Here is a 24,770-nt window from a genome sequence, read left to right as displayed (position 1 = left end):
TCATTTGATAAGCGGCCTCTCCTCGCCCACTGGCCACCCTGTGCACTAGGTATACGAGTAATGTAGGTACCCGTCAACGGCACGGCACTGATACTTGGGAGAGCCGCAATCGTCTCCAATGGGAGATAGACCTTCCATCCGCCTTTATGCAACCTACGAGTATTTGTCTTGTTTCATCCATGACACACTCTGACCAACGCTTCAAACTCTTGGATGAGATTTGAGTGAGGGATCCGAGAGGTGAGGGTGCCAGTCAAAGAGCCGCTACCTACCACAAATACTCACACAAAAAGGATCCAGAAAGGGGTCAAGACACGCCCATCACCAGACCATTCATCGAACCTATCTCCTCTACCAACGTCGCAGGTTCAAAGGATTTGATTCGTCGCTTCTACAGGTGAAGATGAGAACCCATGTTCTGAGATAACACGATCTCAGCCTCAGATCTCGAGTCGTCGACCCCTTGTGTTTGAACAGACATATCACTCGTCGAATGAGGCCACAAAACAATCCCTCCCTGCAAGTAATCGGTGGTCCATTCGAGATACCTCCACAGTGCCTCGCACAATACGCGGCACCGGTTGCTGGCCTATTTGTCACAACATATATTCAAATCCTCAATCAACTGTGGCTTGTCGATTATAGGTGCAAAATTATAGCGGAAGGTGAAAGAATTTACACAATAACACTGGAATTGATTGAGAGAAATGAATGCCGCTTTCATTATCTCTAAAGGTTGCATTGGACCTGTCGTCCCTGCTACTATCTGTACACGGAAAAAAAAAGGGAAATCTAATGCTGCTGTAGTTCAACCATGCTGTCCCATATCAAATCTTTTCAACCCTTATACCGGGCGCCTGATGTTTCTATCATCGCTCCAATTTTGGAAACACCTCCGCAAATGCAGATAACGCCCCCCTTCGAGGAGCACGGATACATGCTGGAATGCTTATGCCACCGAAGAAAGGCGCCTCACCCCTGAATCTCCTGCATTTTCATATGAATCCCAGTCTTCCAAGATCTTCGCCAAACGAGGTGAGTTGGTCAGTCGATACACCTCTTCAAAATATTCCTTGGAGATCTCAAAGGGTCTCGCCGTCACATTGGGGATATATTTCCCAACCAGTTTGGCCGGGTCTATGCTTGTCTTGTTGATCTTCTTCAGCAAGAAAGAACGGAACGGTTTGACGCCAGATCGTAAAAAGGTGCTGTGGAAAGGAACGTCAATGCCCTTGAGTGGAATAACGGCAAAGCCGCGTTCGAGCTCGATCGGCTGCGGCTTGGCCTCCGTCCGCTTGCGACATTCACCAATGATCTCAACCAGGTGAGCCTTCACATCGTCCAGAGACATCTGTTGCATCAAGGCTTGGATGTCAATCTTCTGCATCTTGAGGACGTTGAGCACATTTGTCAAGCAGTCAAGCGCGCGCAGATCACCAGCGCACACATATTGCATGTTCGCAACGTTGTAGTTGACAATCTCCACCAGCCAGTCAGTGGTCTCGGCAATGTTCTCCACGACATATTGTAAAGCCTGTTCATTGAACGTCTTGGAGATACGGCTCGGGTTTACGGCGCACATAGAGTAGTTGCTTCGTCCCTGCTCGTCACGCTCCACGGCAACTTGCATGGTCAACCCGCGGTAAAACACGACTGACACCAAGCTCTCAATGGGCATGACTTCGGCGATCGAGGCGAGAGCGGAGTACTCTCCCAGCGAGTGGCCAGCAAAGCTGCTGTCACGCTGGACAAGGCCCTTGGAGCGCATGTCTTCGAACGCAGCCTTCTCCATCAGTGTCAAGGCTGGCTGCGTGAACTGTGTGGCAGACAGCAAACCGGTGGGGGAGCGGTAGGTGTAAGACGAGGTGTTGTCGTTGATCTCCTTGAAGATCTTCTCGGATTTGACAGAGCCGTCAGCATTGATGGATTCGAAGGTCATTGCCATGTAGTTTTGTCGAATGGCTTTGCCACGTGGCCCACCAAAATGGATGGTCAATTCTTTGGGATTGTTCTTGACAATATTAATGATGGAGAGACCGTAGTTATCCATGAAGTGACGATCGGCGCGGTCCCACACTTCCTTGGCCACGGGACTGCGAGCGTAGAGGTCCATGCCCATGCCTTGTTCTTGCGAGCCTTGACCCGTGAACACATACGACGACACAGGCTGCTCAACTTCAGCTTCAGCAAGGAGAACTTTGTCGCCGGTTTCTTTATTGGTCGTCTCAATCTTGATTATCTTTCGACCAGCAACCATGCCGACGTGCTCGAGTTTGACCTCCAAGTCATCATTGGGGAGGACCATGCCAACCAAGGAGACATGGTAGCTTCGAACACGTCCAATATGGTTCTCTGCGGCCCAAGTCTCCACCAGGCTTCGGACGGCAGCGCTGGAATACATGCCATGAGTGATTGTACCAGGAAGGTTTGCGTAGCTGGCAAATATCCGCGACACGTGAATAGGATTGTAGTCGCCTGATACGCGAGCATAGGTCTCATTAGAAGCTGGCGCCCTCAGAGTCAAAGGAGTCTTGCCACTGAGAGGGATTGCGTTCTCAAAATTGACAGGTTGGTCAATAGTTTGGCCGTTTCGCTGGAGGTAGTCAATCACTGGATTGCCATGAGAGACTCCCGCTTCATACTCGACGGATGCAACTTGAATGATTTCCTTGGTAGGTAGTTCCAGTTCGACCTGACCCATAGTCTCTACGCTGGAGAAGACGGACTTGTTCTTGAAGCGGACGAGGCTTGACAGACGGAATGTCAGAGTTTGTCCCAGCAGGTCGATATCCGGCTCATCAAGGTGAAACCATTCCTTGGATCGAAGAACAGCAATGTCTTTTGACGTGGCCAGTGTAACTTGCATTGGCGTCTCCTGTTTGCGTTGGAAGGTGTTCTCGTAATCCTCGTAGGTGCCCCTGTACAGGAATTGGCTGGTAACTTCCATCACCGGCTGTCCTCTGCGGGTGATAGTGCCGCAAACCTCTACCATTTTGCCAGAGTCTTGATTGAGCACCGCGTTGATGCGGGCAGAGGTGTGAAGCTCATCACCGACCTTCAAGGGTTCAGCGCCAGGAAGCATGCGGAAGCCATTCGACAGGTGGACGAGCTTGAGAAGGTCACCGTCGATCGCGCGAGGGAAAATTGGTTTCGTGATAGCCTTCCACCCAACCACAATAGCAAAGTCCATGGGTGCAAAGACTTCCTTACCAGGGCGGTCGACGAAGGCTTCACCAGTATTTCCAACTGCGTGGACAAAGTCGGCAACGTCTTGAGTTACAATAGTCGCCCTGCCCCCATCGAAGACGTTCGTGGTAGGGGTGTCAAATGGCACATCCTTCTCGCCAAACCAAACCCGGTAGTAGAACTCCTTGATGCGGTCGTTGCGACCATCCATGACTTCATGAATTGGCGCATAGCCAGTTTCCGGATGGTAAATAAATTTGAAAGGAAGGGCAACGGGCTCTCCTTCTGCTGTCCTTTCTTCCCACATATTCATTAGGATCTCATTCTTGCCGAACAGACTAATATCGAGCGTCCTGACCAACTTTCCAGATTGGCTGGGCTCCTTGACGACGATCGTGGTCTTGTAAGGGTCCTTTGGATGAGCGATTTCGACGGTCATGCCACGCGTCGGAGCTAAGATGCGTCTGATAGGATTGTTCTGATAGCGAGCACCTTGTACAAAAACATCGGCTGTAAAGAAGGCATGTCGCCATGAGTAGTTTTTCCCAGCGAGAAGCTGAATCCAAGCATCAGCATCGGGCAGTGTAGCAGATGGCGAAGTTGAGAGCCTGTACGTGGTCCGTGACCCATCGGGGATGACAGTGACACCATCCAGCTCCACCACGCTCTCCGCAGAAGTGATGATCTTCCCACCAAAATACTCGATGACAGGAACGGCAGAATCACGTCCACCATAGAAATCTTGGATCAGTCCTCTGATGTGGTCGTGGTGAATGCCGTCCAGAATTTCTTTGATGGGCTCATCGACCTTGGTTGAGTATTTGGCAGCCATGGGTCCTTGTAAGATGCAGGTCCTGCCAACATCCTGATCAACCACAGCATCAAGATCCTCGGATTGCCAGAGAGAATCCTTCTTGAACCAGAACTCAAAGTTTTCGTCGAGAGAGGGAACAAATGGCACAGGCTTTTGACCGCGTCGCTGGCACAAGAGCAGGAAGTGCTGGACGTCCTGCGCATTGATCAACTGAGTTTCAGCCTCGGGATATGCGGCTAGAACCTTGTCCACAACAGGGAACGGGTTCTCGAATTCTGCGTAGCTCTGGATGAGGGAGGGTTTTCCCGAGCCGACAGTAAAACGTTCCTCGACTCGCCGGATGAAATCGACAGTGAGATTACGAAGCGTGACCTCGATCCACCGGGATTGATGCTTCACGTACATAAGTTCGACCATACGTCGAATCACTTCGGCATAGGTCATGTCCTCAAGGTCGACTGTCTCACCTCCAGAATTCTTGCCGAACCAAACTTTCTGGAAGTCGTCGTTCAGCTTCTTGATGATGTACTCGCGTTGCTTCTTAAGCTCTGCGACGCGCTTCTTTTTATCCAGGCTAAAGATCTTCTGATCCATCTCCGCCCAGAATTTGACACCGCGAGTCGCAAGCTTGTGAATTGGCTCGCCCATCTCCGATCGGACAGTGATAACACCGCCAGCGGCTCCTTTGTATGTCTTCTCCCAGTCGGAGTCATCAACACCTTCGGCTTCAGCAATGGCCTTCTTCGCATTGAAAGAAGTATGGGCCTCCTTCGCCGTCATCATGCGACTGCCAAAGAGGATACCATCAAAAGGCATCGGCGGATAGCCGAATTTGCGCGACCATGTACCGGTCAGATACGGATAAGTGTCTTCAGATCCGCCAAAACCGCTACCTGCCACCAGGATAATATTCTGGCATTTTCGAATACGGCCGTACATCTGGATGATTGGCTGATGGAAATCTTCGAAAGAGTGATGGCCACCACCGCGTCCACCAGTCCATTGCAGAATGACAGGGAATGTTGGATTGGCTTTGGCGATGTTAATGACTTGCTGGATGGCGTCCATAGACCCAGGCTTGAAGGCAATGTGCTTGATCCCGAGGGTATCGATGTATTCTTGAGCAACCTCGATCGATGGCACACCTGCACCGATAGTCAAGCCTTCGATGGGCACACCGTCAGCACGGAGCTGGGCGAGAAGCGGGATTTGCCAGCCCATAGCACGGGGATTGACATAGATCAAGTTGACTGTAATGCCTCGGCCAGGTGGAATTGCCTTCTCAATCTTGTTCAATGCTTCAGTCATACTCTTCGCATTGTAGTAACCGCCACCAGCCAATTCAATGTGGTAGCCGGCATTCATGGTCGCGGCAACGAAGTCCCACGGCACAGTGCAGGGAGTCATGCCAGCAACCATCAAAGGCGGCACACCCAGCAAGCGCGACATCTTGGTGTCTACGTAGGTTTGACCAACGGAAGTTTTGACAAGTCTGGGTCCATGTTCCTTGACCCAGTTGGTCGCATATTTCACGGCATGTTCCTCGTCGCGGTCGAAGAGTTCGGGCTTGTACCCAACTTCCGTGTTGGTCCCATCCATGGCACCTGCCAAAATCACGCGCACTCCGGTGCCATCTTTGTTGCGGTTGGTGAGAACTCCAAGGCCTGAAATCCCTCCTGGGCCAAAATCGATAATGTGGGAGGCGCCTTCAAAGACTGTAGCCTGCTCCCAGTGAACTGGATCCTGGGTGATCATACGCACAAGATCCGGGACCACATCCCTGTCTTGCTGGGCGCGAAGATCCTCACCAGTGTTTGTGTCGTACACGGGAATAGTCAAACGAGACGCGGGAATCTTAGTGTCGGCCAAGTCCTCGAGGATCTGCTTGTATGCCTCACTTAACAGGGGGCTATGGAAGGGAGCGGTAATTGGTAGGAACCGGTTGACAAAGCGCACCTTACGCTCCGTGAAGGGAATGCGGTTTTGGTCTAGACCAGTGGGAGCCTTGACCTTCCGTAGTCGAAGATTGAGACCATGCAGAGAGATTGGAGCACCGGTCACGACGAAGTTACGGGCACTGTTTACCAGAGAAATGGCAATATGTCGATCTTTGGGCAAATGCTCGTTGGTGGCGTCGATGTGCTCTTGGAGTTGCTTCTTAGACAGGTCTCGCACCGAAAGCATAGGTGTGGGATTGCCTTCCCCGGCTTCCAGTGAATCTTGCAGGATCGAGGGCGCAATACTTGTGCGAGGGTAGGCTTGCTGACTCCGCATGCCGATCCAGAAGAGCATGGTGATGGCATCTCTGGCCGCTCTTGCAAAGCTTTCCCACGAAGTTGCAGTGGCAATAGCCGCAGCGGTGACTACACCCTGAGAGTGGCCTGTGGTGCCATTGAACCGTTCATTGACCTCACCAGGCGTCTTCCCAAGGACTTTGCAGGTCACCTGATAGTGGGCAAGCTGGACCAGTCCGATCAAAGGTAAGCTGACGGGCGCAGAGACCAAGTAATCGGTGTCAGGCTGTGTTTCCTTGTCGGCGAGCCAGCTTAGTATGTCGAGGCCTTTGGTATAAAACTTGTCCGCCTTTGGACTTCTAGCCAATGTCTGCAGCAGCTCGGCCGAGGATTCAATCAGATCTTTGGTGAACGATGGATATGTGGTATAGACCTCGCGCAGCTCCTCAAAATATTCTTCAATGTTTCCCTGGCCGCCAAAGACGGTAAAAATGCTGGCCTCCTCATCATCTGCTGCCCGAAGCAGAGCCGAGTCGTGGGGTTTGATAGGCCGTGCCACTGCCGCACGACCAGCGTAGTAACACTGAACCAAAAGATTTTTCTTCGCCGTAATCCCGGGCAGGGTTGCAGCCAAAGCATGTACATCATTCGCATGCATGAAAGCTCGCTCAAACTCGTTCAGAGCCACCTTGAGCACTTCAACAAATCCAGCGGCCTCCTCGTCATCATCGACTTCAGCGGCAATGAAGCCAATGTAGCGGGCGACTAGCTCGGCACTTGATGAAGGCTCGTCATCTTGAGCGAGCTCATCTGTGGGTTCTGGGAGTGATGCATTGAACGCATCTTTCAGCTGAGATGCCTGGAAATGGAGACCGGTAGGTATCAGGAAGGAGTACTCCAAAGAGCCATGAGTGAGGATAAGAGGGCGGAGGTTCTGGGATGATCGAGGAGTGTGAGTGCCGGTCGCACCGCCGGAGTACATGGTTGCTGCCGTGTAGATGGAATGTTTCTATGTCGTGCGATAGTGTAAGGTAGTGTGTATTATCAAAGTGAGCAAGCTAATGCCACTTGAAAATTTGCGCGTTCCTGAGGGAATGAGTGAGGAAGATAGAAAGGAGTGTCAGTCGAGAAATTATGTTGGAGCAGGAACAGACACAGCTGGTAGCACGATAGGATTAGTTATTGAGGAAATGGCAAAGTGGCCACTGGAGCAATGGAAGGCACTCAAGAGCAGTATGTATTGGCGGTGGTCTTCCAATGTTGGATGGATCTGATGATCTTGCGATACGAATATGGCCGAAGCTGTGAATGTCTGTTGAGTGAAGCACAAAGTTTTTCCCGCTTCGCCGCTCCCAAACGATCACTCAGACCTCAGCAACCCCAAAACGCAACCATTCCAGGCCATCCAAGCCCAGCCTCACGCCGGCCGGGGCGTTGTGGATCCCTGGTTCCGGCGGTCCTCACCAGATATGCGCCAATGGTAATCCCCGGATGACGGCCCCTCAGACAACTAGGCCACGCTAAAATTTTGGTGGGCAGCGCGCTTCTGCAGGGACAGGTACAACGGCGTCATCGCTTCCTCCTCAACCCTCTTGACGGAAGAAAGGAAAACACTCGCAACAGTGGTCATACTAATCAAATCAACTTGGGCTGGGTGGCTAGGCAGAGTAGGCAGCAAGATTCAGTGAATGAGCATTTGCGCTAACATATTGATTGTTCTTGTCTCCAAGAAGAAAAGGATACTGTGTTCTCTCTAAGCACCTACCAGAACCACCAGTGAGCTCGTGAGTGACCTCAGCTTTACGTCGCTGTGCAGATACTTCTCCAATTCTGGGCTTCGCTTTACGAAGAAGGCCCCTTGGATAGGTACCTCTAGGTGCCTAGCTCGGTCCCTGCAAGTTTTGTGGTGCCCGGCGGCGGAAAAACCCTGCCTAGAAGATTTTTTGCCTCCCCAAAATTTTTCGTGGGGGAGCCAGACTCACAGCCGGCCAACTTCGGCTTATCCATAGTGCCCACTCTGTCCCCACTCCTTTCTCAACCTTCCCATTCTCGTTGTCTCCAACAAACACTGCAGGTGTTGGTGGTTCAAGCCTATCAGGCTGATGCGTGCATGTACAGGGCGACGGCCAATTTTTTCAACATCTCCGCCCGCAGTTGGTTACAGCATCCATCCGCAGCTTGACAGATCCCTTCCCAACCAAAATCAAAGCGACGTCGCAAAAACTCATCTTGCTCGCCGCTTGACCTCTTCTGTCTCCATATTCAATTCAACCCTCTTGTCCGTGGGCTGATTGTCATCTTGTTGCGGATTACTTTTTCTTTCCCGAAGCCACAGGACACCTGAACGTCGAGGTTCGAAACAACTTCATCACTTTCCAACCTCCCAGCTCCTCCGCACTCCTTCCTCCGATACATCCTTTCCTTCATCCCATTGTAACCACCAATTTGGCTTGTTTAACCAAGCACAAGTACCTTCACTGCACAACCTGTGCTCGCCATTGCCCTGCTCTGATTAACTTCATCCAGCACCGGGCAATCGGATCTGGTCAATCCGACCTCAGACTCTAGAAAGAGAAGCCTTCATCCTTCATAATTGTACCTCGAAACCTCGAAGCCTCGAAACCGCCGAAATGCGTCCCGAAGTCGAGCAAGAGCTCGCTCATACGCTCCTTGTTGAGCTTCTAGCATATCAATTTGCCTCGCCGGTCAGGTGGATTGAGACACAAGATGTTATCCTTGAAAAGAATAGAACAGAAAGAATTGTTGAAATTGGTCCTGCAGACACTCTAGGCGGTATGGCCAAGAGAACCCTTGCCTCCAAATATGAGACCTACGATGCTGCTACCTCATTATCGCGACAGGTGCTAGCGTACAACAAGGATTTGAAAGAGATTTACTATGATGTTGATCCGGTGGAGGAAGAGCCTGCTCCAGCAGCTGCTCAAGCTTCATCGTCCGCTGCAGCATCATCGACACCTGCTCCTGCTGCTGCTCCCTCCGCCACAGCCGCAGCTCCTCCGCCAGCAGCCGGCGCTGGCCCTGCGGCTGCAGTGCCGGATGCTCCAATTGGAGCAGTCGACATCTTGCGGGCGTTGGTGGCTCAGAAGTTGAAGAAGCCACTTGCAGATATCCCCCTCAGCAAGGCAATCAAGGACTTGGTTGGTGGAAAATCGACCCTCCAAAACGAAATTCTAGGAGATTTGGGCAAGGAGTTTGGCTCCACACCAGAGAAACCAGAAGACACCCCCTTGGACGAACTCGGTGCTTCAATGCAATCAACTTTCAACGGCCAGCTCGGCAAGCAGTCGCAGTCACTGATTGCCCGCTTGGTTGCCTCCAAAATGCCTGGTGGCTTTAATATTACGGCTGTCAGAAAACACCTCGAGACCAGCTTCGGACTCGGACCTGGTAGACAGGATGGAGTTCTTCTGCTCGCTCTGACCATGGAGCCAGCGTCACGTCTAGGTTCGGAAAGCGATGCCAAGGCTTATCTCAGCGATGTTGCCCAGAAATATGCTGCAGCAGCTGGAATCAGCCTTTCCTCCGCCTCAGCTGGTGGTGCCGCAGCCGGTGGTGCCGCCGCTGGCATGATGATGGATCCGGCTGCTATCGATGCTCTGACCAAGGATCAACGAGCACTGTTCAAACAGCAACTCGAGCTGTTAGCCCGTTACCTCAAGATGGATCTACGTGCTGGTGATAAAGCTTTCGTTGGCTCTCAAGAGGCCAACAAGGCCCTCCAAGCCCAGCTCGATCTTTGGAACACCGAACATGGCGAGTTCTATGCTTCAGGAATTGAACCTTCCTTCAGCCCTTTGAAAGCTCGTGTTTACGACTCTTCGTGGAACTGGGCCCGACAAGATGCTCTCAGCATGTACTATGACATCATTTTCGGCCGTCTCAAGGCAGTGGACCGAGAAATCGTCAGCCAGTGCATTCGGATCATGAACCGATCGAATCCAACCCTGATCGCCTATATGCAATATCACATTGACAATTGCCCCACTGAGCGAGGCGAGACTTATAAACTGGCCAAGGAGCTGGGAGAGCAACTTATTGAGAACTGCAAGGATGTTCTCAATGAAGCGCCGGTTTACAAAGATGTCATGGTCCCGACCGGTCCCCAGACCACGATCGATGCGCGAGGCAACCTCGACTACAAAGAAGTCCCCCGACAAAGTGCCCGCAAGCTTGAGCACTACGTGCGTGAGATGGCCGAGGGTGGGAAGATCTCTGAATACAGCAATCGGACTAAAGTGCAGAATGACCTGCGCAACGTTTACAAGTTGATTCGAAAACAGCACAAGCTATCAAAAGCTTCCCAGTTGCAATTCAACACCTTGTACAAGGATGTTGTCCGTGCTTTGGCAATGAACGAGTCACAAATCATGCCACAGGAGAATGGTGATGTCAAGAAACCTGGTCGCAACGGACTGCCACGAGCTACCATGAACGGAAACGTTAAGCAAGGCAAGACGGAGACAATTCCGTTCCTCCATCTAAAGAAGAAAGAACAACATGGTTGGGAGTACAGCAAGAAGTTGACGGGTATCTACCTCGAAGGGCTTGAGAACGCGGCTAAGTCAGGCCTAACTTTCCAGGGCAAAATGGCGCTGATGACCGGTGCCGGTGCCGGCTCCATTGGAGCGGAAGTTCTACAAGGTCTGATCAGTGGTGGCGCCAAAGTCGTTGTCACGACCAGCCGCTACTCACGTGAGGTCACCGAGTACTACCAGTCAATGTATGCTCGGTTCGGTGGCCGTGGCTCTCAGCTTGTCGTAGTGCCATTTAATCAAGGAAGCAAACAGGACGTGGAAGCCCTGGTTGACTACATCTACGACACTAAAAAGGGTCTTGGTTGGGATCTGGACTTCATTGTGCCCTTCGCCGCTATACCTGAGAACGGCCGCGAAATCGACAGCATCGACTCCAAGTCTGAGCTTGCTCATCGTATCATGTTGACTAACCTGATTCGTCTGCTTGGATATGTCAAGTCGAAGAAATTTGAGAACGGGTTCAACACTCGACCGGCCCAAGTCATGCTTCCTCTCTCGCCGAACCACGGTACCTTTGGCAATGATGGTCTTTACTCCGAGTCCAAGCTTGCGCTGGAGACTCTCTTCAACCGTTGGTCTTCCGAGAGCTGGGGTGACTACCTCACAATTTGCGGCGCCGTCATTGGGTGGACTCGTGGAACCGGGTTGATGAGTGGCAACAACATTGTGGCTGACGGCGTCGAGAAATACGGCGTCCGAACCTTCTCCCAACAGGAGATGGCATTCAACCTACTTGGTCTGATGTCCCCTGCGATTATCGACCTATGTCAACAAGAACCCGTCTTCGCCGACTTGAACGGAGGTCTTCAGTTCTTGCCAGATCTCAAGGACCTCATGACGAAGCTTCGAGCAGAAATCATGGAGACAAGCGCCATCCGACAAGCAGTTACCAAGGAGACCGCCCTGGAGAACAAGGTTGTTAATGGTGAGGACAGCGAGGCTCTTTACAAGAAGGTTACCATCGAGCCCAGAGCCAACCTGAAGTTTGACTTCCCCGAGCTGCCTGACTGGCAGAAAGAAGTCGAGCCACTTAATGCCAAGCTCAAGGGCATGGTTGACCTCGACAAGGTGGTTGTCGTCACTGGCTTCTCCGAGATTGGGCCTTGGGGCAACTCTCGTACCCGGTGGGAGATGGAAGCCTACGGTGAGTTCTCCTTGGAGGGCTGCGTTGAGATGGCCTGGATGATGGGTTTGATCAAGAACCATAACGGACCACTTAAGGGCAAATCATACTCTGGCTGGGTTGATGCAAAGACCGGCGAACCTGTCGACGACAAGGATGTCAAAGCAAAATACGAAAAACACATCCTCGAACACTCTGGTATTCGTCTTATTGAGCCCGAGTTGTTCAATGGCTATGACCCAAAGAAGAAGCAGTTGCTCCAGGAAATCCAGATAGAAGAAGATCTCGACCAATTCGAGTCCTCCAAGGAGACTGCTGAGGAGTTCAAGCGACAGCATGGCGATAAGGTTGAGGTTTTCGAACTCGAATCTGGAGAGTACAGTGTCCGCTTGAAGAAGGGGGCGACTCTTTTGATTCCCAAAGCCCTTCGATTTGATCGTCTTGTTGCTGGTCAAATCCCCACGGGCTGGAACGCGAAGACCTATGGTGTTCCAGACGACATCATCTCCCAAGTTGACCAGGTCACGCTGTTTGTCCTTGTCTGCACTGCTGAAGCTCTCCTATCAGCTGGTGTTACAGATCCGTATGAATTCTACAAGTACGTGCATCTGTCTGAGGTGGGTAACTGCGTCGGGTCCGGTATCGGTGGCACCACTGCACTTCGGGGCATGTACAAGGATCGCTTCATGGATAAACCCGTTCAGAAGGACATTCTCCAAGAATCTTTCATCAACACCATGGCCGCATGGGTCAATATGTTACTCTTGTCATCGACCGGTCCGATCAAGACCCCTGTGGGTGCATGTGCTACTGCTGTCGAGTCAGTCGATATTGGTTACGAGACCATTGTCGAAGGAAAGGCCCGCGTTTGCTTTGTCGGCGGTTTTGATGATTTCCAAGAAGAGGGTTCCTACGAGTTCGCGAACATGAAAGCCACCAGCAACGCTGAAGACGAATTTGCGCATGGTCGGACGCCCAAGGAGATGTCTCGTCCTACTACCACTACTCGAAATGGATTCATGGAATCTCAAGGCTGTGGCATGCAAATTATCATGTCGGCTCGTCTTGCTCTGGACATGGGAACACCCATCTATGGTATCCTCGGCCTCGTCTCTACTGCCACAGACAAGATCGGTCGCTCCGTGCCCGCCCCTGGTCAAGGTGTCTTGACCACGGCTCGTGAAAACCCCGGCAAATTCCCCTCGCCTCTGCTTGACATCAACTACCGTCGGCGACAGCTCGAACTCAGGCGCCGTGCCATCAAGAACTGGCAAGAGTCTGAACTTCTGTACCTCCACGAGGAGGTTGCAGCGATGAAGGCCCAGGCCGGCTTCGGTTTCAATGAGGCCGAATACATGCAAGAACGTGCCGAGCACATTGAACGTGAAGCAATTCGTCAAGAAAAGGAAGCACAGTTCAGCTTGGGCAACAATTTCTGGAAGCAAGATCCCACCATCGCCCCCCTTCGTGGAGCCCTGGCTACTTGGGGTCTCACCATTGATGACCTTGATGTTGCTTCCTTCCACGGAACCTCGACCGTTGCGAACGACAAGAACGAATCCGAGGTTCTCTGCAAACAAATGGCACATCTCGGCCGCAAGAAGGGCAATGCCATGCTTGGTATCTTCCAGAAGTACCTAACCGGTCATCCCAAGGGTGCAGCTGGTGCCTGGATGTTCAATGGTTGCTTGCAAGTTCTCAACAGCGGCCTCGTTCCCGGGAACCGGAATGCCGACAATGTTGACCAGGTGATGGAGAAATTCGACTACATTGTTTACCCCAGCCGATCACTGCAGACAGATGGCATCAAAGCATTCTCCGTCACATCCTTCGGTTTCGGTCAAAAGGGCGCCCAAGCAATCGGCATCCACCCCAAATACCTCTATGCCGCCTTGGACGAAGCGGAGTTCCAGCGCTACAAGGTTAAGGTCGAGGCAAGGCAGAAGAAGGCCTACAGGTACCTCCACAATGGTATGATCAACAACACTGTATTCGTGGCCAAGACCAAGGCACCATATCCGGACGAGATCATGCAGAAGGTCTTCCTCAATCCCGAGCAGCGCGTAGTTGCCGACAAGAAATCGGGAGAGCTCATCTACCACCCTACCCAGCCCAAGAAGACACCAAGCCCTAATGCCCTGGAGACAAAGGCCATGCTTGAATCGCTGACGCAAGCCAATGCCACAGAAGGATCCAAGATTGGCGTTGATGTCGAGGACATTCGAGCCATCAACATCGACAACGAGACTTTTGTGAAGAGAAACTTCACCGAACAGGAGCGAGCTTACTGCAACAAGGCACCGTCTCCTCAGGCTTCGTATGCAGGACGATGGAGCGCGAAAGAAGCAGTATTCAAGTCACTGGGTGTGCAGAGCAAGGGTGCCGGAGCCCCTCTGTCGGACATTGAGATCCTGGTCGATGAGAAGGGAGCACCCAAAGTCGCCCTCCACGGCGCGGCGCTCGAGGCCGCGAAGCAAGTGGGTGTCAAAACGGTGAATGTCAGCATTAGCCACAGTGATAGCCAGGCGATTGCCGTCGCCGTGTCGGCGTTTTGAGGTACCAGGACATATTCAGCTTTCTGATTGTACGCATTTGGCGGGTGATTAACATGGCGCAAGCATGGGACTGCTGGGTTGGAGTTCCCATTTCCTTGGGTTTTGGTTCATTCTGGCGCTGGAAGTTGATGGAATAGGCGATGGCCTGCTAGGATTAATGGAACAGACAGTTGTGTAACCACGAGCCTCAGGGCTGATCATCAGCATGAGACATAATAGATCTCTTGTATTGTTTTGAACACAGAATCCAATTCTTACTCGATCATCTCGTGTACTGTTTGGCAAAGTGTGGCTCTTCAGACACTGCGTGAGTGGGTACACGTGATGCTGCCGCCTATACTCAGAACCGGTATATACTAGACTATACGAGACTTTAAGCAAAATAAGTGAATAGGAACAGTCGACAGGATATAAGCCCGTGTTCACTTTTTCTATTTCTGCAAACATTTTATTGAACTCTCAGTATCTACAAGGGTCGGATGGCTCGAGCAAATACAAAGGACAAAACTCGCTCGCTCGCTCGGCGTAATTGGCACAAACACAATTTGGCCGAGAGAAGAGCCGGCCTTGAGGATTGGATCATTCCAGACCATGAAAGGATAAAGACCTACAAAAGGGGATTCCGCACGTCAATTCTATTAACTGCTCCCTCTTCAGAACATCTTGGACCATGAATAGTCTATCTGTTGAGCAACAGGCTCGCGCCGCCAAAGCCTACATACTCCAGGAACTAAAGAAGACCGCCGATGGTACCTCGATACTCGAGGACAAAGATTTTGCTGCCAGGCTCGACACAAACTTCATCACCATCTTTGCCATATTTGCGGAGCTATACGGCTACCGGCATGATTGCCTGGACCAACTTGTTGACCTGATAAGAATGTGTGGGAAAAGCTGGCAAGAAAGATCTCCCGACCTACAGAAGGTTGACAGGCAACGGGAAGCCGATCCCGAGTGGTATCTCTCGAATCAGATGCTGGGAGGGGTCTGCTATGTCGACCGGTACGCTGGAAATCTGGCTGGTATCAAGAAGCGCATCCCCTACTTCAAAGAGCTGGGGTTGACTTATCTCCATTTGATGCCCTTGTTCCCGGCACCTCAACCACTCAATGACGGAGGCTATGCTGTGTCAAGCTATCGAGACGTGCAGGCTCAACTGGGGACCATCGAGGAGCTTAGAGATCTGGCAACGGAGCTGAGAAAAGCGGGCATCAGCTTGGTGCTCGATCTGGTGTTCAATCATACCTCCAATGAGCATCAATGGGCAAAGAAAGCAGCCGAGGGCGATCCTGAGCATTCCGCCATGTATTGGATCTTCCCAGACCGAAACGTCCCCTCATCGTTTGAACGGTCGACGCGGGAAATCTTTCCAGATGATCACCCTGGCTCTTTTATCCAACTGCCAGACGGCCGGTTCGTATGGTCGACCTTTTATCACTTCCAGTGGGATCTCAACTACTCGAATCCGGCCGTGTTCAGAGCCATGGCGGGCGAGATGCTGTACCTAGCCAACGTGGGTGTCGACTTCTTCCGGATGGATGCCGTCGCCTTTATGTGGAAACAAATGAACACCGACTGTGAGAATCTTCCAGAGGTCCACAAACTGCTCCGAGCATTTAATGCTCTCTGTCGAATCGCGGCTCCGTCGGTCCTGTTCAAATCCGAGGCAATTGTCCATCCGGATTTTGTGGTGCAATACATTGACCGGTACGAGTGCCAACTGTCTTATAACCCCCTTCAGATGGCTCTGACATGGGAGGCATTGGCCACTCGAGATGCATCGATGCTGTCCCAGGCGATAGAGCGCAGACACAACATAGCGCGAGGCTGTGCTTGGGTCAATTACGTCCGATCCCATGATGATATCGGTTGGACCTTTTCTGACGAGGATGCGACTGAACTTGGTAAGGAGGGTCGAAACCATCGGAAGTTCCTCAACGCCTTCTTCGTCAACCGCCATCCGGGAAGTTTTGCTCGAGGGGTCCCGTTTCAGGATAATCCAAAAACAGGGGACTGCAGGATATCTGGCACCACGGCTTCATTGGCAGGGTTGGAGTCGATGCAGGATCATGCCATTGAGAGGATACTACTCGCATATTCCATCGCCATGAGCACGGGTGGGATCCCACTCATCTACCTGGGGGACGAGGTCGGTCAACTCAACGATTATAGCTACCTCAACGATCCCGCGAAAATGGACGACAGCAGATGGGTGAATCGGCCCTGGTATCCAGAATCGCGGTACGCCGACCGACACGACAGCAGCACCATCTCAGGGGCGATATATGCGGGCATGAAACATCTCATCCACTTGCGCAAAACCACAGACGAACTCGCAGGAGGGAGGGCGATTGGGTTCTACACGGGCAATCCCGCCATCCTTGGGTATCAGCGTCCAGGTGTCACCTCGAGCGTTTTGTGTCTCTGCAACTTCTCGGATGAAGCCCAGTGGATCGGCCGCGACAGGTTTTTGGGGATGCCTGTAGAGACGACGGATCTGGTGAGTGGCTATGTGATCAACTTACGGGATGCGGGAATCCATATGAAGCCGCATCAGTTCATGTGGTTGAGGTTTTGATTTTGTGGGCAGCTGAACTCTTAATGGGTGGATTTCGCCGTCGCCACGCCTTTTGCCACTTCCCGCGGGTACTACAGGATCCTTGTACATAATAATGGTCGATGATAGGGCCAAACCATGCTCATCCTAAGCGCGTGCCGTGTGGAGTGCCGCACATTTCTTTCCTGCAGACAAGATCCCTCGTCACAATTCTCCAGCATCCCGCAAGTATCGACATCTATCGGAATGCCCACCACTGTATTAAATGCTGCATGATTCGATCACATAGCCGGGTCGATCTTAGCTGACACCGGTTGATCCAAGGTATGCGCATGCAGGAATCAGTCTAACGAGCAGCTGGAATAATTTTTGTGGTGTCCTCGGCACATCCCTTCAGCCTTGATCGATTTTTGTGAGTTGGCGTGCCGTATATCAAATCCAGGCCGTGGAGCAGGAATACGGCAATGGATGAGCTGGATGCCCTCCTCGACTCGCTCATCGAACAACGCAAGGCTCCAGAGGCGTCGTATATTGACAGTAACCATGAAAAGACCCTCAAGATCGAACAGGTACCGGGAAAGGGCCAAGGGGTGTTCGCAAAGCAGTTCTTGTCTGTCAAGGACCCGATCTGTTCATTACCGTGTCCAACCATGATGGCGATCGACTCGGACTTTTTACACACGACGTGCTACCACTGCCTTGTCGTCAGCGAGAGTCCACTGCCCATTCCCGGGTACGGACACGCCTCTATCCAGCTCAAGATCTGCAACGGCTGTCACGCCGCTCGCTTCTGCAGCAGGAGCTGTCAGGTCGATGCGTGGCACGCATACCACAAGTACGAATGCAAGATCTTCAAGAAGGTGCAGAACAACCTGCCACCTGCCATCCTCCGGGCCGTGCTGCGGGCGGTGCTCCTCAAAGACCGCGACAAGCTGCCGAGCGACGAATGGGGCCGCATCACGCAGCTGACTTCGCATGAGCAGATCCTCGCTGCACGGGGCCGGTCGAACCTCACCGACATGGCCGAGGGGATCAAACACCTGGCCGCGTCCAGCATGGCCATTGAGATGATCCAGCGGCTGATCTTCATCATGAAATCCAACGCGACCGAGCTGCCGACCCCAATCCAGGGCGGGATCGGTGTCATGTTGGAGCCTCTGGTGGCCAAGTTCAACCACAGCTGTGACCCAAACCTGGCCGTCCATAGGCCTCAACACACCATGACCGGTGGCTGGATGACCTCCACGCAGCTCTCGGACGACCAGCGGCGGACATTCATCCACGTCATTCCGCTCCGAGACATCCAACCAGACGAGGAGCTGTTCAATTGCTACATCGTGCCCACGGCAGCGGTGAGCGCCAGGAGAGCAAAGCTGATGGAAGACTACTTCTTCACGTGCAACTGCCCCAAGTGCCTCGCAGACATCAAGGCCGCCGCCGACCTGGCCGCGGAGCAACCGCGTCTCCCAGAGCAGTTTGACAAGTGGACCGAGTCGGTCGCGCGCCATCTGTCGCCCGAGAAGCGTAGCCTCGAAGCCTTCCGCCGTGCCGCCACCGCCATGGACAAAAGCGACCGCTTCCTTGACCACCCTTCCCTGTACACCACGGGCAAATTCCCCGACATGGCTATGCGACTCATCCTCGAAGCGCTCAAGTACCAGGCCCTCGACGAAGCGCTGGTGAACGTGCTCCGCGTGTTTTTCCTCGTCAACCCGTCGCGCTTCGTTGGTCGACACAACCCCACCCACATATACACCGTCTTCCTCATGCTGGACGTCTTCGATGTGTTGCTGGGACTCTCGACTTCGGCGGCAATCGCCAGCGACAAGGTCGACAAAGCGCTGCAGAACCTGTCGAGTCGAGGACTTGGGAAGGGCGAGGTGATGTATTGGCGACGGAGGTTCTGCGCGGACTTGCGAACGAGGGTGGAAGCGAGCGCGTTGACGGATCTGCTGGTTCTGGTTCAGCAGAGGGAAAAGCAGGCGGAGCAGAAGACCGCGGACCAAGAGTCCCTCTCTGGAGGGGAGGGACTAAAAGAACGTGCGGAAGAGGGAATGAGAGCTGTCTTGAAGTTGAATGAGCAGACATGGCAAAGTTTCCTAAAGGAGACGGGGTGCTGAAGTCAAGTTCGCTCTCTTGCTCGCTCATCAGACGCACAAGTCAACCCTGATCTCGGGATACCTGATCCTACGACGAACGATGAGTCTTAAAGTCTCCATCTTCGAGTTCTTTATATGGGCTATAGTGAGAATAAAATATACAAGTACAGCCGATATCAGAGACTTGTTCAATTTGGAAAGGCGAGCAACGACCCAAACCGAGGCGTGTATAAGCGCGTCCCGAGGGCGGTGCTTCAAACCTTGAACGTGCATGCATTCCGAGGGTCTCGTTTAGGCGGGCCTCTGGAGCCTCACCATGATCAGTTTACACGAGTCTTGCGAACCTCCAAGGCATCGGTCCACTTGGATAAAGTTGGCTTCAGTAACTGGCCAAGATGGGCCACCCTCATTCCTTCGTTTTCGATTCTGGAGACCAGGAGCAGGGATGCCGAGGTGACGGACTATGGAGGGCGGCAGGAGAGAAGGGCAAGACTCGACCCTAAGAACGTCTGAATGATGTCAATGGAGAAAAATGACCGCAATATGTGAGATAGGTCTAAGATTAGACAACAGAGCGGGATATTACTTATTTGAGCACAGAAGAAAGCGTGACGGGGGCATTGCGGGGTGGGGAGCGGGGGTTACTTAAGGGTTCATTCTGCCTTACGCATTGTGTTGGACATTGGGCGAAGAAAAAAAAAAGAGAGTGCCACCCAAGTGGCCAGATCCATTGGACTAGATTGTTAGATTGTGCTGGTAGGGACGTTACATCTTACATATGTACAAAGTACCCGTATTTTTGGCCACGGGTCCGGGGACCGCCAAGAGCGAAGCGAGAAGCGAAAAGCTTGAGGCCAACGAGGAAGAGGCCCAAATCTCTTGGAATTAAAATCCCACGTAAGTCAAGAATCAGCGCGGAGAAAAACAACACTAGGTACACGAGTAATACAAAAGACGACAGGGGGTTGTAAAAGCAAAACAAAGACAGGAAATACGAGAATAATAATTCAATCCTCGTACTCGCGTAACCGCAGAAAGGATTCTTGGGGAGTGGGAGGGCCGAGTCAGCAAGTACCGCACTCGGCCGCTATCGCCACATGAAAATAACTTGTGGTTTTTCGATCACTGGTCCGGGGTCGAGTATGCAATGCCAAGACAATACGTCACATTTCTTTGACTACGGCCACTAACGTTATGAGATATAGTTACCTACAGACGGGGTACACCGAGTACATGTATATACCTACTTTGGTTAGCTTGAGAGCGCGTGGGTCCGCATTGGGTTGGAGGCCAGAAGACATATATAACCCCAGACTTGTCGTCGCCCATGACTTTGTCGCTAACCAATCACCTTTACTTAGTTGATTCGCACCCTCGGCTGCTCTCTTCCACTCGATTCTGCTCTCTCACGGCTTTGGCCCGCTCATGTGGTGTTCGCCCACCTCCCAGAAGGCTCTAGTTCAGGCTCCAGTCCAACACATTGCGCATGTCCAGCCTCGTGGTAACTTGACCTGATCATAGGTATGGCGGCCCTGTTCCGGTCCTGGTGCAAGGTAGGATCCTTGAGAAGCTTCCCTGCTCCTTCGTTGGACGGGGTCAACTGCATCCCCCAGTTCTGTAGGACAATACTTTCTCTTCCTCGGACGCTGTTGTTCTCAACTACCACAGTGAGACCATAAGACTCGAGAGTCTTTGAGCCATGTGTAAGATACCTGTCCTCGATTGACTTGTGGTCTTGGCCTAGAGTCATAGACTGCAAGGCATGTCTACAGTCATCTTTCAGACAAGAGGCAGAATGAGCTTCCACGTTGGCTTCAGGACACTTGGTGAGCTTTTTGTTGCCAACCATGCTTCCCGATGTCGGAACCCTGGAAGCTATTCAGATGCCTCACTTGCTGATGGGCTCTCTACTTATAAGACGTAAACAGGGCAGGGCATCAGATGATCTGATTAGATGACGGCTCAAGTCGTGTAGATTGGCTTGCACTAAGCTGATTTCGAGGTAGCGTTATTGTGTGGGGCAGCGATCTACAACCAGTCAGCCAGCGTCCGTGGGTACCTATTCTGTAGGTATCTAGGTAGCTCGGTAGGTACGGAGTACCCCATGATGTGCTTGGAACACTCCTCAAGGAGTTTTGATAGGCACTCAACTGCCAAAGATTTCCTTGGCCTTCGACGTAGCTGTGGAGGAGGCATGGACACAAACTCTCCCTCTTGGCTTGTTATCGCAGAAATCTGTATGTACAGTTTGAACTGGAATCGGTGGCATATCCATCTATAGAGCTGCCCAGCACAATTTCCTCATACTTCCAAGGGTCGTGTATAATTTACCGTAAGAATGACAGGAGCTACCGGTTCAAAAGGCAAGCCATCACCTGTCAATGGGGCTGAGTAGAAAGAGGCCCAGACTTGGTATTCTTGGCCTTTACTTCTTTATGACGCGTACATTTAATTATCATTGGCAAATAATCAATGTGTTCAAGTCTGAATACCTAGGCGCGCTATAGGTGCGCGCAGGCCCGAGACGCTACCACCGTCATCCACGGATGCACTCGCCCACCAGTTCGCTGTCGACTGGAATGGCAACTGAATTGCTTCCTCTGTGGTCGGGATGAAGCCACAGAGCCTAGATCGAAGCCCATGGTAGCATCAGGTCCTGTTACCCTCCACTGGCGCGATGATCCCGGGTCAATCAGGGCCCGAGCCATGGCACCAAGACCTCACATCCTCCCATGATGTCTTGGTATTCTCCACGACAATGTTGGATCATTGCCTTTTGGAGAAAGATCTGATAAGACAACCCTGACTAGCTGATGTCGACATGTACTCCCAGCAGAGTTTTTCATCTGCTCCATGCCTGTGTGATGAATTGCAAGCTGTTCGTCGTTCTCAGCACCCCTGCTTCATCTCCACACACTATTCATTCTGTGTACACGTGCCCGACATCGGAGCTATCGCCCAAGACACTAACTGGCATGCGACAACGAGCGTGGGAAAGTGGAGGGGAAGCCGGTGTTCCAATGAGCCTCGCTCTGTCCGGTTTGACTGGAATACAATGCAATGGTCTGTTCTCAGTGGTTGGTACCAAGACGAGGCTAAGGACCCTGTGTTTGTCACGCTGCTGCGACCAGGGTCCATCTTGATGGTCACAGGAGCTATATTTTATCAGACCAATTTTACAGCAACAAGCAGGTCAGGTTAAAGTCAAAGTCTTCTGCCAGCATTCCTCCTTTTCGCTTTCAGCCTACTCTTTCCTGGTAAACACATTTTGGAGCTGTCCTCCCACAGCCAGCAGTATGTCAAAGCCAAATGGAACTTCAGACTTGCATCCCGCCGGAACTGACGACAAAGACCTGGAACCATCTTTATCACCATCAGGACAAGAAAGCGTTGATGCGCGTGGAAAATCTCACGATCCATCCAAGTCCACCTCCCCTCCCAAAGACACAGGCATCTACGCCTCCGACTTGGAAGCGCCAACTGGCGAACCTGTAATCGGAGTGAGTAAGGTCGAGGCTTTCAACAAGGTCCTGTATCAGTCGGGCAGGTCGGGGAAGATACTGCTCTGGCTGCTGGGCATCTCCATTGGCCTGACCATGTTTGCCTACGCCCTTGATCAGGGCATCACCTCGAGCATCTTTACGACCATGGCCAGTTCGACATTCGGAGTGCACGCCTCGATCGCGGCCGTCAGTACCGCCAGCCAGATCATCCGCGCCATTAGCAAGCCTTTTATCGGTAAACTAGCAGACATTACCTCTCGTCCCACAACCTACGTCGTTATCCTCTTCTTCTACGTGATCGGCTTTATCGTTGCGGCGAGCTCGAGTACTTTTGCGGCCTATACGATTGGTATTTCCTTTACCGCCGTTGGGAAATCGGGCCTCGATTTATTAAGCGATATTATCGTTGGAGACTTGACACCGCTACAGTGGCGAGGTTTCTTCGGCGCGGTTATATCATTACCCTTTGTTGTCACTGTACCTATCAACGGCTTTATAGCCGAGGCCTTTGTTGATGACTGGCGATGGGGTCTCGGTATGTTTACAATCATTGTACCTGTTCTACTTCTCCCCGCCATCTTTACGCTATACTCGATGCAACGGCGCGGAGAAAAACTGGGTATGGTGACAATGGCTGCTTCCAGGCGCGAGAGGATCGCAAACTCAAAGGAGTCGATAACCTCGACGAGCCCAACCTACTGGATGAAGCTTATGCTCGAAGGACTAAACGAAATCGATATGATCGGACTCATCATCCTCGGGTTTGCGTTTGCGCTCATCCTGCTGCCTTTTACCCTCGCAGAGGACGCCGATGGCGGCTGGGGTAACGCAAGCATGATCGCCATGCTCGTAATCGGGTTTGTCCTACTTATCACCTTTATAATTTTCGAAATATACCTGGCCCCAAAGCCGCTCATGACAAAGCGCATCTTAAGGAACCGGACATTTGGAGCCGCGGTCGCCATCTACACCTTCAACCAGATGGCCTCGTCGGTTCGAAATACCTACTTTTCGTCGTATATATACGTCATCAAGGAATGGACGACATACCAGTGGACGATATTCTTGGGCATCACGACAATGGGACTCAGTCTTCTGGGCCCTGTGGTGGGTCTCATCCAAAGAAGGACACATCGATACAAGACCATGATGTTGTTCGGGGCTGGGGCGAGACTCATCGCGTATGGCCTGCTGGTTCGGGCTGATGGTCTGATGATACAAGACACGGCCCGGTTGGTCGCGGCCCAGCTGCTATTCTGCTTGGGATCGTTCAACGTCGTCGGCGTCCGCGTGGGCAGTCAGGCTTCAGTGCCACATGAGGACATGGCCACGATGATCTCTGTTCTAACGCTATGGTCAACCTTGGGGTCATCCATTGGCAGTGCCATCTCGTCGGTCATCTGGACGAATGAGATGCTCGACCGCATGCGCCGAGACATGCCTGGGGTCGATGAGGCAACGCTTCGGAAGCTATACGGCAGCATCAGAAGCCTACGCACCGGCTATGAGTTTGAAGATCCCATCCGGCAGGGCGCCATCCGCGCTTATGCCTACGTCAATGGCCGCATCGCCATCACTGCCCTTGTCCTGGCTGCCGTGCCTTTGGTCGCGACGCTCTTCATGCCCGATTATTACCTGGGGAAGCAACAAAACGCCGTCACGAACACGGGTCTCGATGGCGAGCCCGTGGGACCTCCCCCACGAGCGTCTGGCAGACGAGAACAGCGCGTCAATGGCCGGGAGCCGAGGTCGTTCTATCGCAGATGGATGGCCGCCTATTATAAGGCGTAACTGGGTGATCGGACAGAAGAGCCGGCGTTGCACCGGAAGGATGTTTGGTATTTCAAGTGAAGAGAAGACGGGGCGGATGAATGTATCATGCATCAACGAGGACTGCGCAAATGTTTCACTCGTATGATGCTGCATTTGCAAACGCTATCAACAGCGGGATCTCGTCCAGGCGTACATGTCAGACCACAAGAGACACCGGGACGCCTGTCGCCCAGCAAGGCTAGGTCGCAGGACTGCTGCCCTAGGAGAGCGCGTGGCTGGCCAGTTTGAAGGGCGTCGAGCTACGGCGTGTCCACAGGGTATAATGCGCTGGTATCTTTGCGGATGTCACCAAGCAAGATAGATGCAGTCC

General features: G+C 52.4%; 5 protein-coding genes across 5 annotated transcripts; 4 read left to right on the top strand and 1 right to left on the bottom strand.

Annotated features, from left to right (window-relative positions):
- Positions 1 to 949: 949 nt before the first annotated feature.
- Z517_00830 (uncharacterized protein) lies at positions 950 to 7,216 on the bottom strand (the record flags this gene model as incomplete). The annotated part of the gene is made up of 1 exon (XM_013433794.1): positions 950 to 7,216. One exon carries the CDS (start codon positions 7,214 to 7,216, stop codon positions 950 to 952), a length of 6,267 nt encoding a protein of 2,088 aa, XP_013289248.1.
- Positions 7,217 to 8,864: 1,648 nt separating this feature from the next.
- On the top strand, positions 8,865 to 14,468 carry Z517_00829 (fatty acid synthase subunit alpha; the record flags this gene model as incomplete). Its single annotated transcript, XM_013433793.1, has 1 exon — positions 8,865 to 14,468. The coding sequence occupies one exon, from the start codon at positions 8,865 to 8,867 to the stop codon at positions 14,466 to 14,468; it is 5,604 nt and encodes a 1,867-aa protein (XP_013289247.1).
- Positions 14,469 to 15,138: 670 nt separating this feature from the next.
- Z517_00828 (uncharacterized protein) lies at positions 15,139 to 17,046 on the top strand (the record flags this gene model as incomplete). The annotated part of the gene is made up of 1 exon (XM_013433792.1): positions 15,139 to 17,046. One exon carries the CDS (start codon positions 15,139 to 15,141, stop codon positions 17,044 to 17,046), a length of 1,908 nt encoding a protein of 635 aa, XP_013289246.1.
- Positions 17,047 to 17,489: 443 nt separating this feature from the next.
- Positions 17,490 to 19,145, top strand: Z517_00827 (uncharacterized protein; the record flags this gene model as incomplete). Its single annotated transcript, XM_013433791.1, has 1 exon — positions 17,490 to 19,145. One exon carries the CDS (start codon positions 17,490 to 17,492, stop codon positions 19,143 to 19,145), a length of 1,656 nt encoding a protein of 551 aa, XP_013289245.1.
- A 3,275-nt stretch (positions 19,146 to 22,420) lies between these two features.
- Positions 22,421 to 24,418, top strand: Z517_00826 (uncharacterized protein; the record flags this gene model as incomplete). The annotated part of the gene is made up of 1 exon (XM_013433790.1): positions 22,421 to 24,418. One exon carries the CDS (start codon positions 22,421 to 22,423, stop codon positions 24,416 to 24,418), a length of 1,998 nt encoding a protein of 665 aa, XP_013289244.1.
- Positions 24,419 to 24,770: the final 352 nt, after the last annotated feature.

Source organism: Fonsecaea pedrosoi (genome assembly GCF_000835455.1).
Source record: "Fonsecaea pedrosoi CBS 271.37 unplaced genomic scaffold supercont1.1, whole genome shotgun sequence".
Taxonomy (NCBI): Eukaryota; Fungi; Ascomycota; class Eurotiomycetes; order Chaetothyriales; family Herpotrichiellaceae; genus Fonsecaea; species Fonsecaea pedrosoi.
Note: the sequence above shows the minus strand (reverse complement) of the source record. Positions and strands in the feature narration are given on the sequence as shown.